At 40.4% G+C, this 19,678-nt stretch overlaps 1 protein-coding gene across 4 annotated transcripts; it reads right to left on the minus strand.

The window, feature by feature from the left end:
• Positions 1 to 3,311: 3,311 nt before the first annotated feature.
• Positions 3,312 to 16,392, minus strand: rspo3 (R-spondin 3). 4 transcript variants are annotated; one of them, XM_060922269.1, is made up of 6 exons: positions 15,612 to 16,392; positions 10,798 to 10,977; positions 10,550 to 10,693; positions 8,129 to 8,275; positions 7,860 to 8,033; positions 3,312 to 4,233 (listed from the first exon to the last, which is right to left on the minus strand). In XM_060922269.1, the coding sequence occupies exons 1-6, from the start codon at positions 15,703 to 15,705 to the stop codon at positions 4,034 to 4,036; spliced, it is 939 nt and encodes a 312-aa protein (XP_060778252.1). In that variant the 5' UTR covers positions 15,706 to 16,392; the 3' UTR covers positions 3,312 to 4,033. The 4 variants fall into 4 exon arrangements, with proteins under 4 accessions (XP_060778252.1, XP_060778251.1, XP_060778254.1 ...); XM_060922268.1 differs by having other exon boundaries at positions 3,312 to 4,236; positions 15,612 to 16,391; XM_060922271.1 differs by lacking the exon at positions 15,612 to 16,392 and adding an exon at positions 14,898 to 15,060 and having other exon boundaries at positions 3,312 to 4,236.
• Positions 16,393 to 19,678: the final 3,286 nt, after the last annotated feature.

Genomic DNA, 19,678 nt, shown 5'->3' on the forward strand with positions numbered 1-19,678 from the left:
ATCTATTATTTCTTATTAGAAGTTTACTAGAACTCAAATATAAGCTTATTTAGCTTACTTTGAGACGCTTTTACTAATTTCAAGCCTTAAGTTTTCTTATTCTGTTGGCAGATAATTTTGCTCATTTTAAGCATTCAATTCTAGAAAGAAGCAAAATTATCTGCCAATAGAATAAGAAAATTTAAGACTTGAAATTAGTAAAAGCGTCTCAAAGTAAGCTAAATAAGCTTATATTTGAGTTCTAGTAAACTTCTAATGAGAAATAATAGATAAATTCACCCATATTAAAGATATTTTCTCTCAACAAGAGATCATTTTTTGCAGTGTAGTCCTGATGAATACAGAATGATTTCTTGAGCCTTGTGTGTGCGTGAGTGTGTGTGCTTGATGCCTTGACGTCCCATTGTTGTGTTGCCCTCAGGGGTGTTTCAATCTGTTCCAATCCTAAGGGTTGAATGTTTTTTATGTACTTTGCAAATGTGTTAAATCGGTGCTGCTGTTCTCAACTGCCGTATTCATTCAGAGAAAAAGAGATTAATACACTAACAAAATTCACTTCGACCTTTTTAGGCAGCTGTTATATCTTTGCTGAGACTTATTTGGATCAAATTGATATGAACGAATTATTGTGGAGTGACACGATGGCGTAGTGAGTAGCATTGCCACGTGACAGCTCCAGGGTCCCTGATTCAGGTTACTGTCTGTAGTGTCTGTGCAGTGTTTCACATGTTTCCTCTGGGTTCTCCAATATCCTTCCATAACCCAGGAACATGTCAGTATGTTAATTGACTACTCTAAATTGCCTCCATCTCTGAATATTTGTGTACATGGTTCCCTGTGATGGACTGGTGTCCCATTCAGGGTGTATTCTGACACCCAGTGTTCCCAGGATTGGCTCCGTATTAACTAGGTTAAAATGCTTACTGAAGATGAATGAATGAATAATATTAGCAAAATTATTCCTTCAGTAATTTTCACTGTTTGTACCAGTGCTGGGGCGGCATGGTGGTGTAGTGGTTAGCGCTGTCGCCTCACAGCAAGAAGGTCCGGGTTCGAGCCCCATGGCCGGCAAGGGCCTTTCTGTGTGGAGTTTGCATGTTCTCCCCGTGTCCGCGTGGGTTTCCTCCGGGTGCTCCGGTTTCCTCCACAGTCCAAAGACATGCAGGTTAGGTTAACTGGTGACTCTAAATTGACCGTAGGTGTGAATGTGAGTGTGAATGGTTGTCTGTGTCTATGTGTCAGCCCTGTGATGACCTGGCGACTTGTCCAGGGTGTACCCCGCCTTTCGCTCGTAGTCAGCTGGGATAGGCTCCAGCTTGCCTGCGACCCTGTAGAACAGGATAAAGCGGCTAGGGATAATGAGATGAGATGTACCAGTGCTGGTTTGATTACAGTTTGTCATGTAACAAGCTTATATAATTGTTTTGACTACTTCTATGCGTTTTTTTTTTTAAACTATTGATTTTCTTATTTCAGTGATTTTAATTATTGTGCAAGATGTACCTATTAACTTATGCTTTCTGCCTCTTCATATGGTTTCCAGCAAAAAGAATAAAAAAAAATCTAAAATCAAAACATATTCTGCCTCTTTCATTAGGGAGTATTCTCTTGCTCTCGTACAGTTACTGCTTCTTAGCCATCACAGTTTTGCTTTGATTTGTATTTTGAGTCTGTAAGAAGCATAATATAATAACTGTATAGACTCACATGAGAAACACTGGCCATGAAAGGAACCCTTTCCAACACGATTGGCTTCCTGTATGTGATTTTATTTATTTATTTTTGACTCCCTCTTTATGAAAATTTTTGTAATTTGGAGGTTTTCCCTCCAGGTGTTTTCTATGGCTTCTTTATTTATTTCATCATGGACAGTGCTTGTTTTCAGTGGTTTCCTTGTGTTTACACTTACTCTCTCATTTTTACGATTGCTTATTGCTGATATTTTATTATTATTATTTTAAATCCATGTCCTATTTTCTGTATTTAACTTTTTTTTTTCGTTGACCTCAAAATGTGGATTGTTTTGTAAACGGCCCTTGTCTCAACAACACTTTGGAATGTAGCTACAATCTGGATCACGTTGCTGATTTATGATACTCCCAAGCAATGTGAAGGTCTGGCATTCCCTTCAAGTATGATTATATTAAACAGAGGTTAAGCTTTCCTTTTGCCGCTCCCCAAAATATCTACTGCTGGTGAGCCTGTATGCTAGGATTGTAATATGGCCCAGCAAATCATTATAGCATGCTTTTGGGTTTGTAGCCTCCAGTTATAGCAGTTCTAGTGATATTTCAGTTATTCCACGAAACTGAGTCGTGCATGAGCTGATTGCCGATGAGGCGCATAGCACTGAGTTGGCGCTAAGCCATGTATGACGAGATTGAGTGGAATAACTTTTATTCTATGCACATTCACTGGATTTTGAAAACCCCCTTTTTTTTTTGCAAATTCAATAAATAAAAACTTTATACAAAATGTCTGACAAAATCATTCCTGCTTAAAAGAAGAAACCTTTATTTGTCACATGCACACTTCAAGCACAGTAAAATTCATCCTCTGCATTTAACCCATCTGAAGCAGTGAACACACGCGCATGCGCACACGCCCAGAGCAGTGGGCAGCCACACCAGAGTGCCTGGGGAGCAGTCAGGGGTCAGGTACCTTGCTCAAGGGCACCTCAGCCCAAGGCCGCCCCACATCAACCTAACTGCATGTTTTTGGACTGTGGGGGAAACCGGAGGAAACCCACGCAGACACGGGGAGAACATGCAAACTCCACACAGAAAGGCCCTCGCCAGCCGCTGGGTTCGAATCCAGAACCTTCTTGCTGTGAGGCGACCATGCTAACCACTACACCACCGTGCCACCCTGTAAACAAACCGGTGAAATGACAGTAGCAATTTGTGAAAAATGCTATAATAATTCTTGGAAAAAAAGATGCGTTCTTACCATCAAATACTTATATTCCATATTTTGTTGCTTTTTGTCATTTTTTTTTTTGGGGGGGGGGCTTGTTTTTGAGTAGAATTTTTATTTCATCCTCGGTTGGTTCAGCAACACGCTCCGCCATTTTGTTTTACTCTACTCACGGTATATGAGCTGATATCCTAGTAGTAGAGTAGCCAATCAGAATGTGCGATTGCTCATATCCAGTGAATGTGGATAGAATAATAATAGATATTTACCTGTGAAAATGTATATCATATGGTTCTCACCATACTAATGTGGCAGGTTTAGTTCGATTCTGTAAATGTTTGTGTTTACAGTTCCTTACTTACCATGAATAGGCCAAAAAAAAAAGGAAAGAAAGATACAAACATCATTATTTATTGAACATACAGGTGCTTTTGGTTTCTGGTCACATGGCTTAATTAAAGCTTGGATTCTGCTACTACAGACAGGCAAACTCCTCCTTACTTGGAGGACACTGGAAAAAAAAAAGATTAATAAAAAAATGCAGGGAGAACCATTACATCTTTATCCAGTAAAACCACAGCATGTCCTTTTGTCTGGTGGGTTTATATCAGTCCATCATGCAGTCATATCAACAGGTAATGTCCATGACACCAGCAAGCACGCTCGCTTTTAATTTACTCAGCCAAAAAAAAAAAAAAGATCAACGTTTATACAATAGCAACTCTACATAATGTCAAACAAATCTACATTCAAACCACAAAGCGATGCTGTACCAGGGCAGCGTCTGAGTCAACATCATCAGCCTGCTGTTTCATAAAGGTCCCATTCCACTACAGTGAGTTCAAAATCATTCCAACTCAATGCCAGACTCCTCTGCATGAGAAAGATGTCAGATGAGCAATAGATGCTCTTTGAGAGCGTTGAGCCAGAAGAGAGAAGGGTTAGCTTCACTGTTCATGTCACTTGTCTGATCAGTGCCTCCTTTCTCTTGTGCATATACAGTATACATTTAAATTATACAGGTAGCAGCAGCACCCCTGAAAGTGAGGGGTTAAGGGGCAGAGGGGTGGGAGAACCAGCGGAGGGTTATTTGAGAGGATCACCGTGCAGATCCTCCCTATTCCATTACAGTGTCTCTGCTCTGGGTCTTTTTGCGACGCTGTTCTGTTTTGTTCCTGTTGTCCTCCTCCCGGGTGCCCAGATCTCTCTCCCGCTCTCTCGCTCTTTTCCGCTCTCGACGGCCCTCACTGTTTGTTTTCTCCTTTCGGTTGTTCCGATTCTTCCGCTCTCCTTTACGTAAGCCTTTGTCTCCCTTCCCTACTAAAACAAGCATTAATAATGTTAGTGTTAGCAGAGTCTTTTTTCAGCTCCAAATAAATATGTCCCATGGAAACACATGAACGCCTCAACACTGCCACCTCTTCTTTACTAAAGCAGTCGAAAATAGTTACCCTTCATGTAACTAGAAACTTTATTTTTTCTACTCTTCATTTTACTGTAGTTACTGTAATTTACTGAATGATTCACAACGCTTCCTGAATAGTAAGCCGTGAGTTTTATAAGTGGAGAATACCTACAGTATTAGCTAATAAACATACAGTACTTTTTTTTTGAGTTGTCAAAATGGTAAATTACAAATTTACTCATTCTCACAGTGATATATATAAAATATTCATGCTGAATAATGAAAGACACATAATATCTCTCTGATTGATGCAGATGATGTGCTCCAACAAACCACATGATACTCTTGTTTTATAATGTTTCTTATTTTTTAGTGGGGGTTTTTTCAGCAGCACACTTGGCATATCTTCCCTTTTCTGATTTGTATTTGTCAAAAATAGAAGACCTTAAAATAAAATTCTGTTGATGTTACTTTATCTGGTGTTGCTCAACACTCCCAACGAGCCAATTTCAATTCCTGCCGGGGGCTTATCAGTGGATGAGTGGAGCAAGGCTGAGCTCTGTTGTGTGGAGGATTGGAAAAGTGCTGAGGTGGACACCCAGCTGCCTCCCCCGCTTGCATCCCTCCACTCCGACATGATTAATCAGCGCTGCTCTCTTTGCTGCTGGAGGGATCAGGACAGACTGCCCACTGCAGCCCACATTGACCTGCACATTCCTGGGGTCCGGCCAGACCGATACATGGCCCTACCAGCCATAGCTGTTTAAAAAATGTGCACAAATAATGAAGGGTGAGAGTGTCGGCCATGAGGAGACACAAATGCTCCTCTATCTCTCACGCTCTCCTTGAGTAGGCAGACCCCACCATGCCTCCCACAGACTTTAGTCAGTTAGGATTGTTATGAGAAAGCTGTCTCATTTCAGTTGCGACTGATCAGCCGTCTCTCTCTCTCTCACACACACACACACACACACACACAGTAATTCCATGCCCATCACTCACTCACACTGACACCCCCTCCCTCTCTCCCAGCTCTTTATACACAGGAAGTCCCCTCTGCGCACATTGTTTTCTTTGTCATAACGATTTAGAGATCAGTGGATTAGTCATAATCTCTGCGTTTCCTACAAACCAAGCCATAACACCATCAGGGTGCTGCTCAGATCATTATGGATATGTTTATTGGGTCTATTTCAAAGCTAGAAGGCTGTCTACCATTCCTATAAACTGTCAAGCGATGCATTTATTCCAAATGGGATACCATTATACAGGCCGTTTCTTCAAGAATATAACACATTTTTCAGCATCTGGTCACCATTGCTGGAGCAGATGGAAGGCCTTGTTAGATGATCTGGATGAGGGATTGGTGGGGGAGTCCATTTAAAGTTGGATCTGTACAAAGCAGCCATGTGAAAATGGATCTATTCATCACACATGTATTATCAACAAACTAGCCGGTGCCTGAATCTCACAGTCCTCAAAAACATGTTGCAACCCTTAAAAGCAAGTTGGCTGCCAAAGCTTGGCTTGGAGTTGCTTATGTTTCTCAGCTCAATGTCAATATTTCAACATAGGCATCATCTGGCACTGATTATTTATAATTTTCAATCAAAGAGTGACTGAAAAAAGGGTAAAGAAGGAAGAGGAAGTTGAAGACTACATGAGAAACCGACCAACAGCACTTTATAATTTTCACAGATCATATCTGCAGTGTGTCCCAAAATCACAGAAGGTTCTCTAGTCAGGTTCACAATTCTGGCTTCAAGTGCTGTTCGGTGCTCAGGACTGTGTTTCAGGGGATAGCTCAAACCAGATATGACATGGAGGACAGAGTGCAAGAATTACATTAATGAGGATGTGGACAGGCATGCTGTTGTCCAGGGGCTTTTGGCAGGAGCCAGGCAGGGATTAAGGGCTCTGTTTCGTCCCATAGGAGGAATGCCTTAGGCTTCAACACTTTGTTGTGGCTGTTCTTGCAGGGACAAATAAAAGGACAGTGGTTTCGAGGGTAAATTAACCCTCAAACAAGGTAGGCCAGGACATTTATATCCAGAGGGTGCCTAGTTTGAATTGGGAACAGATCAAGTCAGTGCTACCTGTCTTGAGTTGTATTCAAGATTATGGCTAGATAAATAAATAAAACAGATGAGCTGAAAGGGAATGACTAGGGCATAGAATTCAGGACTGGACCAGGCTGCATATGATAAAGCTCAGGAAGCATGGAGGGGAAAAACATATGACAAGTTAGGGGAAAGCAGAGAGGAAGGATTTGGCAGGAGGAAGAATAAAGCTGTGTGTGTATGGGTGGTGAGGGGGAGGATGTATCAGTGTCAGAGGGTTGCTTGGGATTACTCAGGGCTGGCGGGGGTCGGACCACTGACCCCGCTGAGGTACGCAAAACATAAACATGGATGGGACAGAGCCCTGGCAGATAATTAGTGCTCAGTTGATGTTCCAGGAGCAGGGGCAGCTGGGTAATCACAGTCGGAGACAAGGTCAATAACCGAGCCTGTAGTGTGTAACACTCATCCTTGTTGGCGGCCCCAGTGGATCAAAATCATGCCGACTCATTGCTAGGATCTGGGATCTAAGCCTAGGATCTGGGAGTAGCTCTGTTTTAAATATGCCATATAATTCATTAGTATATAAAAGGATAAAGAGGATCATAAACCAACACACACAGTCTGGGAAACTTGATGCACATTCACACAAGGCACCAGGAGTTAATCAGGGATGTGGTTACAAAGCTGGTCTGTTATCTATCACAAAGCTCAGTTCTACGCCATAAACACGGCAGTCCAAACAAACAAACAAACAAACATTCAGAGTGTAATCATATAAATATGCTTTAACAACATAGCCAGTTCTTAAATGCTCCCACCCACCCCAGTTGGAAAATATTTATGCTGCTTAATTAAAAAAAAAGTTTAATTTCTATGAAACGTGAAGCTAATAGTGATAAAATTTAAATACTTTTGACCTTTGTCATAATTTTGTAGTTATTTACACACATACACACCACTCTGAGCAATAAATGTCCTTTACATCAGTCAAGTTAAGGACTGCAAAAATTAAAAACGGAATTTTAAAATTATGACAGTGTCTGAAATTCCAGATGTCTATGTGCGATTAAAAACAGTTTATTAGAGCTGATGAGGGAAAATAATGATTTTGAAAATCAAACAGAATAGGCAATCTGTTTGTTCTGTAATAATTACAAATAAATAATATGTGTTTGTTTGCTGTGCCATCTTCCCCTGCTTAATTTCACACCGAGTGACCTTTCTTGAAGCTCTTTTTTTAATTTTTCCAGAACTTCCATTATTTACATTGCCACATGATTTTGTATCACACCTTAAGCAACACCTGAGGCCTACATGTATTTTTCAAACTACATCCCCAAAATCTCTGAAGCTCACCCACAACAAGGAGGTTTTAGACTTGATTTTCTCTCTCTCTCTCTCTCTCTCTCTCTCTCTCTCACACACACACACACACACACACACACACACACACACACACATCAGCTGAAACTTACCACATCTCTTTTTCTTAACAAAGCATTCTTTCTTCTCTAAGGCTGAAGGGCAGGGGTTGCCCTTAGGACTGGGGGTCTGCAGAACTTTCCGTGTGCGACTTATTTCTCCAACACACGTTTTCCCTATCCGTGAGCACGGCCCCCACTCACTCCATTCTCCCACCTCACAATGCACTGAAACAAGAGATGAGACGGTGAGGACAAAATCAACAGAATTCTCCCCTTTTCTCACTGTGAAACATGTACTTGCACACTTGGTGTGTACTCACCTTTAGGAATACACTCCATCGACTGCTCGCTGGGCTCAAACTCCTCAGGGCAGATGCTGTGACACTGACCATGTAGTAGATAATGACCTGATATACACCTTGTACAGGTGTCACTGTTCAGGCAGGACTCGCAGTTCACTGGGCATGCTGTAAGACCATCAAACACATACATGCACATTTGTATTACAGTTGTATATTCCTTGTGAGGAGCTTTCAATTAAGTAATTATTAATGCAGCTAATTAATGCAGTGACTACCCCTAGGTCTGACTCAAACCTTAACCTCAGTTAAAGGAAGTCTTTTCTCCTTTTTTAAATTGGCATTTATTTTTTATTTTTGTAAGAAAGCAGCTTTCCTCTTGTTCCTGTTCTTGGCTAACAGGAGTGGAACCTGATGCGGTCTTCTGCCGTTGTACCCCTCAATGTTTGATATAGTGTGCATTCTGAAATGCTTTTCTGCTCACCACAGTTGTCAAGAGTGCTTATTTGAGTTTCAGACTACCTGACGTCCTGTCTGGTCATTGTTCTCTGAGCTTCCTTATCAGCAAGGTGTTTCATCCTGCAGACCCTCCACACACAGGATGTTTTTTTGTTTTTCGCACCATTCTGTGTAAACTCGAGAGAATGTTGTGTGTGAAAGTCCCAGGAGATCAGCAGCTTCTGAAATACTCAAACTCTGGCACCAGCAATCATGCCAGGGTTAAAGTCACCGAGATCATACTTTTTCCCCAGTCTGAAGTTTGATGTCAATATTCACTGAGGCTCTTGATCTGTATCTGTATGATTTTATATATTGTTCTGTTGCCACATGATTAGCTGATTAGATAAATGCATCAAGGAGCAGGTGTATGAAGTGAACAATGAGAGTACCTCATTATAAGTAAGACAATACTGTTTAAATTACCATAATCACATTACATTTACAGGCTTAATTTAAATTTTGTTGCTTGTCTTGCATATATATATATATATATATATATATATATATATATATATATATATATATATATATATAGAGAGAGAGAGAGAGAGAGAGAGAGAGAGCAGCTTTCGGACCAAAAGGTTGCCGGTTCGATTCCCTGGACCAGCAGGAATAGCTGAAGTGCCCTTGAGCAAGGCACCTAACCCCCAGCTGCTCTGGGTATGTTGTAAGTCGTTCTGGATAAGAGCATCTGCTAAATACCATTAATGTAATGTAATATATAAATGTGGGCAGCACGGTGGTGTTGTGATTAGCGCTGTCGCCTCACAGCAAGAAGACCCGGGTTCGAGACCCATGGCCGGGAGGGCCTTTCTGTGTGGAGTTTGCATGTTCTCCCCGTTTCCTCCGGGTGCTCCGGTTTCCCCCACAGTCCAAAGACATGCAGGTTAGGTTAACTGGTGACTCTAAATTGACCGTAGGTGTGAATGTGAGTGTGAATGGTTGTCTGTGTCTATGTGTCAGCCCTGTGATGACTGACTTGTCCAGGGTGTACCCCGCCTTTTGCCCGTAGTCAGCTGGGATAGGCTCCAGCTTGCCTGCAACCCTGTAGAACAGGATAAAGCGGCTACAGATAATGAGATGAGATGAGATGAATATATAAATGTGCCAGCCCTTACAGAATTTGTGTGAGCCTGCTGGTACAGGCAAAGATAATGCCACCAATGCTTGAGTGAGCATACATTTTAAATGAGTGCGCATACATTTTAAAATTACTGACAGTACATTTAAGAATACATTATTACATCATTCTGTTCAATTTACTTGCAGTAAAAAGAATATAAAAAAGCAATACTGTGATGTGTGACCTCTGCCTAAGCCTGTAAGAACTTTCCACTGATGAGTAATCCGTCTAAGCATCTAATTATGTAGCATGTTGAACCACTTACCCAGCTCTATTACATTTCCATTTTATTAAGATTAAATTTGAAGCTGACTGCCTGTCAGATTATATAATAGTTTTCGAGTAGTATTAGCTGAATTCATAATTTAAACCTTGCACTGTAATGCAATGTTACTTTTGTTCAGGGCAAAGACAGTGCTCATCATGACTTTTACACTACATTTACTGTGGTTGGTTATTTCTTGCTTAATAAAATACTTTAACATGTCTGTCAACCTTATGTTTTCTAGTCGGAACAGATTTGTTTGGGTTTTAGACAGCAATTTGAATGCAAGCTAATGAGTAGTGTGGTTATTTTTTTTTTCTTCTAGAAAGTAATCCTATTACAATTTCTTAGACGTCATTTAATAATTTGTAATGATTCCTTACCATGAAAGCCAACCAAATTGCCTTGAACATATGATTTTTCACAATTTGTGCATGAGTTCAGATTCCTAGCTTCAGAACTGCTAATGCAGTTATTATAATATGTAGCTATTTCATTTCCTCTTAGACCACTGAATTGTGATAAATCTGTACAATGAGAGAAGGGTACTCACGTGCAACACACTCCCTCTTGATGTCACTGGGCACTAGATCATCCGGGCAGCTCTCTTGGCATTTCCCCTTGTGAAGATATGATCCTGCTCTGCAACGTGTGCAGAAATTCTTGTCAAAGCAGGTGTCGCACTCAGAGCCACATTCTGAATGACACAACACAGATCTGTTACTCATCATGGTGTTTATTAACCCACTAGAATTACATCTTTAAGACTGTTTATAAACAGGGGCTAGTAAGTGTTCTTACTGGAGCAGTCATTTTTTTCAGGTGAGCGAGTACCAAAGAAACCCTTGGGACAGGAAGCCAGGCACACGCCAATCTGCCTCATGCCATCCCTCTCGAGGTGAATGAAGAGCCTGGGCATGCACGTCAGGCAGCCGTTTGAAGGCGAGCAGGTCAGACAGCCTCCCATGCATCCCGGACCTCCTAAATTCACAAGGGAAAAAAAAAGAGCTTTGAGTAAACTTCAAACGCAGATTTTACTGTAAGGATGTTCACAGTTCTTCCAATTTACTGCCTGAATCTAAAACAGAAGCCAATAATGATATGCTTCTTTTTGGATTTAAAACAGATTTTGAAAAAATTAAGGAACTCTGTTTTATCTATACAGATCAGACGTTTTACAGTCTTGCATTTTCCCAGATATATACGTGATGTGTATATGTTTCATGGTTTTGCACATTCCTAGATGTGTATCTTTCAATTCACAAGAAAATAAATGACTCCGTGCTGAACAGCTGAATTTGTTTTACTATTCATTTAGAACATTCTCTCATTTTCCCCTCTAACCATTATACCTACCTATAAAATAGCTAGATTACTGAGCTCACCATTCTTTATTTATAGCCTTGTGGTACCTAATCGTATTTCAGTTTCTGGTTTGGATTTAAATTTATTCAGGTAACATTTAAACAAATCAACTCCAGGATATGAACAATGATTAAAGTGGCCATAACATTCATACACCTCGATGTTTTTGTAGAATATTTTGGAAAAAATGCCACAAGCAGGAATTTGGCTCCTCTCCACCTTTTGAAGCAAAATGAATGTTTGTAAAAGTTTAATGGTTCCAGGTTCAGTTAAAGAAAGAGAAAAAGAAAGAGTAAAGCTATTAATTAAGGCTGTGACAATGACCATAATGTAGCATAATAATAAACACGACAGGAAGCACCCTCATCTGTGCATTCTCCTGCCATGGAAACTAATCAGCAGAGACTTGCTGCATATTGGGGTTTGCACGCAAATGTCAGCACAGTAGCAGCTGCATTCATAACCTTAATGACAGGACGACCCTGTTGTGGAAAAAAAACAGAGAAATAAACTCATGCCAGCATGAGACCAAGAGAACAAGTTGGAACAGTGCCCTGCAAACATGTTCACAAACACGAAAACATCCTCCATCCATCAACTCCTGCGTTATCTCAATGTGCAAGTCACTGTGTTATTCCATTATTGATGTGAATTGGAACATAGAGGGAATAGATTTGATAAGGAGTGATTTTCAGAACCAGGAAAACTGTGTAGACTGCAGAGCAGTTTTGGCAGTCAGGGCATACTGTCTTTCAATTCTTCAGTTCACAAAGCCAGTGAAAACAGCAGTGCAAATGTGAGGCCTCACTGTTACACTTTAAAAACTAATGTCAAACAGTCAAGCGTTCAGGACAACATTCAGTTAAAGAATAAAGTATAGAGCATATGGTCACTGATTACATTACCTTAACAGTGCAGGCTACAGATCTTCGCCAAAGTGACTGATTTACATTAAATACCTCATTGAATTCCTGAGTTTAAAAATACATGATGCTCCTTGGCTGCATGAGAAAGGACTCCTGATTGAAGTCAATCGGTTCCATGTGTTTCTTGCAGGTGAGAGGCTCAGATGATAGGAAAGAGTGACCTGAATATACAGGTTATATAAGGAGAGGTTGTGGGAAGGGCAAGAGTAAGTGTGCTTGAGCTCTGTCCCAGTCTTCAAGGGGACCAAGATATGTAACATTCTTTTCATAGAAATGAACTCAAAACGACATGACTAAAAGCATCCTAAAAACAACCTGTGATTATGAGAAATTATTTGCCTGTAAGCTTTTATTCAGCGAGTGACCTGTTTTCAAGTTTTAAAAAATAATAACGATGCATCAAAATGTTCTTTATCACTCCATTTATGATACAAACATGATAAAACACTGTCATTTTTACTTTTTAGACCACACTGATAAACTGTAAGTCTGCTCTGAATATGAACTGCAGTACATAACTGTTCCCTCCTAACTGCACTCAGACATCTCCATGAAAATATACAAAGATAAACAGAAGGTTTATCCTCTCCATACCATTCAAGTGAAGAGGTGTTTTCAACCTGTTCTCTCCCTGTTCTTGCATTCCATGCCACTGAACTGTGCTGGAGCATCTTTTTTTCTCTCCTGATTCCCTGAGTTCAGCCTTGGCTGACAGATTGCAATAGATCATGGATATTCTGTTTGACATATCTCTGCAATCTTTACAACTGCTGTCCATTTGCCCACATTTGTTCCTGCCAAGACCTTCTGATTCACAGAACTCTTGACGCAGAGGAATTTTGCCTGCCCTCGTGCTGCCACAAGTTCTGGGCCTACTTGCACAAGTGAAGCACTAGCAGCTCTAATATTTAAACTCTCACAAATTGTTTTGTCATGGTTCAAACCCAGAGACCACAAAACAAGCTTTCCGCAGAATCAAGCTTATTAGCAGGCACTGTTAAAAGTTAATTAAATGGCAGTATTTCAGACTCAAGAATTAAGGCACAACACTGAACCATGGCCAGAGACTTCTGCTCCGAGTCATCATCGAACACAGTTCATTTCCTGAGATATTAATTATATGAGGTGGCCACACACAGTTTATTAGTTCAAATGAAGTACGCAAAATACATGTCTGACACTGATGAATACTGCCTGGATTTGGCATATTTAATTCACATAAGCTCATTTATGGAGACTGCGTACTGGTATAACATGCAAAAAAAAATGGAACAGCACAATGCACAAGGATGGTAATGCATCTGAAGGCTCCGTTACATCCACATGACTCATTTGCCAATATATTCAAGCAGCAGCAACTCATGCATAGTCATACTAAATGTTATACCACAGTGAATTAGAGGAACATAAAACACTATCCCAGGCTGCAAACACTAAATCAATTATTGATTTTATTCTTAATAAAATCAATGTAATTATTAACCATAGGAATAACATGTGTCTATTAAAAAAAAAAATCTATGGCACATTGACACAGGACTACTCAGGCAGGAGGCAGGAAGCATTTGAGGTCAGGCGTCCGCTGGGTCACTCACTGTAAATTCATATTGTGATCTCTCTGTCTCACAAAAACTGATCACAACTTAGTTGGCAGCCTTGAATTTGTTAATTAATCTTTGTTTGAAGATTGCAATGATTTGTGCAATGGGACTAACCTGCCTAACCTGACTAACCTGACTAACCTGCCATTAGCAGGACAATGTAGATTTTTCTATATACATTTACACACATTTCCATTCTAGCCCTTCGTGCAGCAGAGATCAAAAGAAATGTCATGCAATATGTTGAAACCTGAACTTGAAGTTTCCTCTGTTATTACCATGAAATAATAATAATAATAATAATAATAATAATAATAATAATAATAATAATAATAATAATACCAGAGATGTTCAGTTTACTGAACTAGCATCCTGACAGAGGATTAAAGATATTTATTGTGGGCATAAAAACACAAATCACTTATGCAAAGTACAACTCCTGAACCGCAGTTCTCTCTGACACATAAGAATTAGATCATGATAGGTCAATATCCACATTTTCCATTTCATACAGGCCATTTTCCTCTGATAGTCTCTCTCTCTCTCTCTCTCTCTGTGTGTGCGTGTGTCCATCAAACTTTTTTTAAATAATAATCAGTGATATCTATCTATCTATCTATCTATCTATCTATCTATCTATCTATCTATCTATCTATCTATCTATCTATCTATCTATCTATCTATCTTAGTTACAGTTTCAGGGTTGCTTTATAATTACTCCACCTATGTAATTTGATTCTGTAAAATGTCTTTGACCCTCTCAACCATACAAACCAGTTCGCCATCTAGAGACATTTGCGCACTTTTGGGATATACAAAGGTCGCAAAGGCAATGCTCAGTATATATATATATATATATATATATATATATATATATATATATATATATATATATATATATATATATAAGAGAAAGTTCTTTTTTAGGAGGTTTCTAGTTTTAGGCTCTTAATATTCTTGCACCAATCCCTGTGTTTGCGTTAGTTCAGGATCGGCCTGTAGATTATACTTTACGCATCTGTAGAAAGTGAGTTTGGCTGCAGTCAGCACATTTCCTCTCACACCGAGTCTCTGCCTTCAGTCTCTCGGTAGCTCTGAGGTTTGTTCACGCGCACACCGAGCCCCGGTTTTCTCCTCAGCACTGACCGTTAGAGCAGCGCGTCCTCACCGCTCACTCGATCCGACAAACACAAACTGGAGCCAAATGTAGTTTACACGCACACACACACACATTCAATCCGACCACTGCCTTTGAATGCAAAGAGATTTCATACTGCTTGTTTATAAAACTGACGTCATAAGTACTTCATCCAGCAAGCACAGCAATCTGCGATCTTCTGCTTAAACAATGCAAACATTAAACGCTATAAAAGTATGTCGCAAAAACAGCAAAGTGATACTTTTTGATCCTCAAGGGGGATCCTTTAATAAAGTAATTTTCTTTTCTTTGGATATTTATTACAGATTTCATTTTTGTACAGCACTCGTGTCTCTTCTTTTAAAAATGTGCAGCCACCTTCACCTGACTCTTGTGCTTAAGTCAGTTACATTGTAGCGCACAGTAGCGTCTGTTAGGCTTTTGAAGCCTTTCTATCAAACAGCACTTGAAAAACGTCACCATGAAAGAACAGCGCGTGAAGCCAAGGAGTGTGTGTGTGTGTGTGTGTGTGTGCAGGTGCGCGCGAAGCCTCGCCCCAAAGAGCGCGCGCGCGAGGCTACTTACGCTCGTGCTGCCGGTGCCTGGAGGTGTGATGCTGACAGTTTGCGAACTCCATCCAGCGCAAGATCAATACAGTGCAGATTAGTTGCAATTGCATAGTAACCGGGAGGAAGGATGCTTGTCTTGCCAATGTTAATGTCTTTGAAAGTGTAATGCACTGCGCGCTCTTACAACAGCCAGAAGCCGCGACTCTGCTCAGGCGAATTTACAATGGCCCAAAAACATCTGGGCCAATTCGGCACCACCATCCTGTAAGAAATCCTCATAGAAGCCGCTAAAAGCTGGGTATCCACACAGTGTAGCGCATTTCAGACGACAGCTCGTTAGTCTTCCATCCGTTGCACAGATTTCATAGCAAAAGACAAGTGTTAGTTCTTTGTCGCACCACGAACCATGGGAACTGGGACGAAATGTTGGCATGAAGAAACGCTGGAACTGTGGCTTATCCACTGTGCTTCTGTCTCTTCTGTATTCCCCGGTGGAGAAAGCGCGCTGTGTCCAGGTGTGTGAGCGCAACTTTATCGGATTCGGTATGTAGGAGGAGGAGGTCCGGGTTCCAGTCGCATCTCACACTCTCTTACCTACAACTTTCACATAAAATATCAACTTTTTTTTTTTTAAAATACGCAGTCTAGACAGCGAAAAGTTTCACAGTTGAGCAACTCTGTCTCTTCTTTCCTTTCTCTTTCTCTCTCTGTCTCTCTGTCTGTCTGCACCACGGCGCAACACACTCTCTCCATGCGCTAACTGATGACTTCAGCTCTCCGCCGGTCCTGAACTCCAAAGTTTATTTAGAGGGTGAGCCCCTAACGTCACCCCCACCCTCTGCAGCACTGACAGGAAAAGTCCAGCCTGAGTTTTATAATTACATGATTCCACTATCTGTCAAAGTCTATTAAAAGTACCCTTAGAATGAATCAGTGTTATTAGACAAGTCACCCATTAACATTATCTCATTTGCGTCATGTTACTCGATTGCACTCATTGTCAGAGTTTTCAATCTGGATCATTCTCTAAACTTTCTAAACATTTCGTTTCCAATTCCACATGTTTGCCTACGCCATGAGGTTTTGCAGGCTATATGCACTCACACAAAATTTGATGTGGTATATGTAATGTGACTGTATGTACATTATGTATCTGACTGCTGGAAGGTTTAGTAAAGGGTAAAGAAGACTGCATTTGTAATAAAAAAAAAATCTCTATGTTCTATGTAGCATAAGAAAAAAAACATTTATTTTCATCATGGCTTATTATCCTTACAGTCCCTTACTGATCAGATTCATTTTAGAGATTAATCATTTCAGACTATGGAAAAAAAATATGAACACATGGAAATCTTTCCACATCCATCATGTTTAAAAAATATTGCTTGTGCATGCCATTTTCCATCATCCCACATGTCAAAATGGTCCCTTAGCAGCCCCCCAAAGCAAATCCCAGAGGATAAATACATACACAATATAAGAAACTAAACACCTACAACAGTAAAAATAAAACTTACACACACAGCAATAGGAAGGGAAGGACATCTAGTTTTGTTCAATACAGAAGGTTATTCATCATATGCTTAGAGTTTATATGCTGTACAATGTTTAGATAACATTTGGAGATGGTTACTGCCAACTTCGCTGAGAAAAATGTGCAAGAGAGAATTGTATCTAGTTGTATACCTTTGGTGTAGAAATACTACAGAATCATAATCTCTTTCTCTTCAGCTGCCAAGCAGAAAAAAGTCCAACTGTGAATGCTGTGTAAGGGTCTGCCATTGATGATGAATGACCAGTTTGAGAACCAAATAGCAATGTAAAATGTTTGGTCATATTCAGGTTGAATATTTTGCATCTCTTGATTATATACATAGATGTATACCTATAATGTAATTGTTAAAACCTGGTCAGATAAAATATGTTTTACAGACCATTTTTGACAAAATCGTCTCTGTGATAATAGGTTCTATGAACATTTTAGGAAATTTGACTTCTAAATTACAGTATTTCACATAAAAATAGATAGCAGGGGAGTGATGGGTGCAGAAGCAGACAGCTCTCGTGCTGTACTACAGTACTTTGGGGACGTATGTCACAGTTCTACAATATTTTAGTGCAAAGAAAACAAGTGCTGCTCTTAGCCTCTAGAGGGCGTCAACACTATGATTGGTTACACAGCCCTTGGTTACATGCTGCATCCTCAAGAATTTTCTGGAAGGTCTGAGATGCATTTTCATTTGATATGCAGCAATAGCCACATAAAGACAAATGCCTGCATTTTTGTGTGCATGCTCTGGAGTATAAACAATGGTAATGATTACTGGTGTACGTGAGAGCACTGCACAGCGCAGTAGTTCCCCCTCTTCCCACAGGGAAGCTTATTTACACGTCTGGCACTGAAAGCAGAGGCCTGCTTTTCCTAAGCAGTGTGTTGATGTTTATAAGAACATGACCAGACCAATGTTTCCCCTTTTGTGGCTACTCTATCAATCACAGTAAGGGTGCTGGGAGAAATGCCAGACTGTCCCTTCTTCCTAGGCAAAGTAGTTAGTGCCCCATGAAAGTTGGAGGGAGAAGATTTTTTTTTTAATATTCATCATTGTATTCAAACTTTAATCAGGACTTCCCTAGAGCAAGAAAAAAAAAACCTTTAAAAGCCTATCGTCATCAATGTGGGGGGTAGGAATTCCAGAGGAATTCATCTTTACATGAGTGGGGGGCAGAATAAAGCCTGTCTTTGTGCCCCCACCCCTCTATTAAATAAGTCCAAGGGAAGAACACTAGCAGGTAACGTGGGAGAGGAGGTGAGGTCATTTGGTCATTCTATGCGATAGCTGATGAGAGAAACCGTCAGCAGCCTGAAATGAAGTTGGGCAGGTGCACCTCTCCTAAAAATGTGAGTGCAGTGCAAATAGTAGTATGTGGTAACTGGAAAAGAACAGGTAAAAAACTGTTCTGCATCTAATTAATGCAGTGGAGTCTAGATATCAGGATTTCAGTGTAGTTGTGAAAGGAAGGTCACTGACATCCTGAATTCCAGCCCACTTTCCTTCTTACAGGCCTAAGTTTAATTAGCCTGATTGTGCATGTATTAGGCACCAGCCCGAGAACAGGAATGCCTCTAATTTAACTTTAGGAACTACACAATGTTTTTTTTTCACATTCTCCTCATTAAACAAGCAGAGTTCTTAGATGAGGGCACAGGAGGGAATGGTATGATATTTGAAAATGTTGCCTAACTGATGAATACTCGCTCACTCACTTTTTAGTAACCGCTTAATCCTGGTCAGGGCTGCAGTGAATCCAGAGCCTATTCAGTGGGCCTGAGGAGGAAATACACTCTGGATGGGACACCAGTGCATCACAGGGCACCACGCACACCCCTCCACACCTATGGACAATTTATCTGTGCCAGTCTACTTACTGGCATATATTTTGGAGGTTGGAAGTAACTAGAGAACCCAGTGGCAACCCACCCAGACATGGGAGAACATGCACAGAAACACCACACAGACAGTAACCTGAGCTCAGTATTGTACCAGGAACCGTGATGGGCCACCATGCTGCCAACTGCTATAAAATATAATGGATTATCCAAAATGTGCTCAGTATCAACTTTTTACTTTTGCACTCAATCGTCTAGGTCAGTATAGATTACTAAGAAATGGAAACCTATCTCACTTACAGTTTCTTGGATATTTTTGAGTGGACACATGACCAACTGCGCCTCCTAAACTTTGAGAATTAAATAATCTAATACTTTTTTTCCCCAGTCAATTAGTGTGCACTTTAACAGAAGTGTATAACTGCATAGTATCTGCATATCCCCATTAAAAGAATTTCTCTGCAACCCTGACTAATTTGAGCACAGTTACGGCATTAAATACATGTTCCTCCTGAGGCTTTCCCCTGGTGTGTGAACTGAAGGTTTGAATAAATGCAACGTGAGTTGGAAATAGAGTGATCTGTCTCATTAGAAGCACATCAGTTATACATTTCCTTTGATAGCATGTTGGCATGTGAGGCTGTCAGTTAAACGCTTGTCCAGAATTGAAGAATCAAAGCTCAAAAGCTTCATGA

This window comes from Neoarius graeffei, chromosome 5, assembly GCF_027579695.1.
Source record: "Neoarius graeffei isolate fNeoGra1 chromosome 5, fNeoGra1.pri, whole genome shotgun sequence".
Taxonomy (NCBI): domain Eukaryota; kingdom Metazoa; phylum Chordata; class Actinopteri; order Siluriformes; family Ariidae; genus Neoarius; species Neoarius graeffei.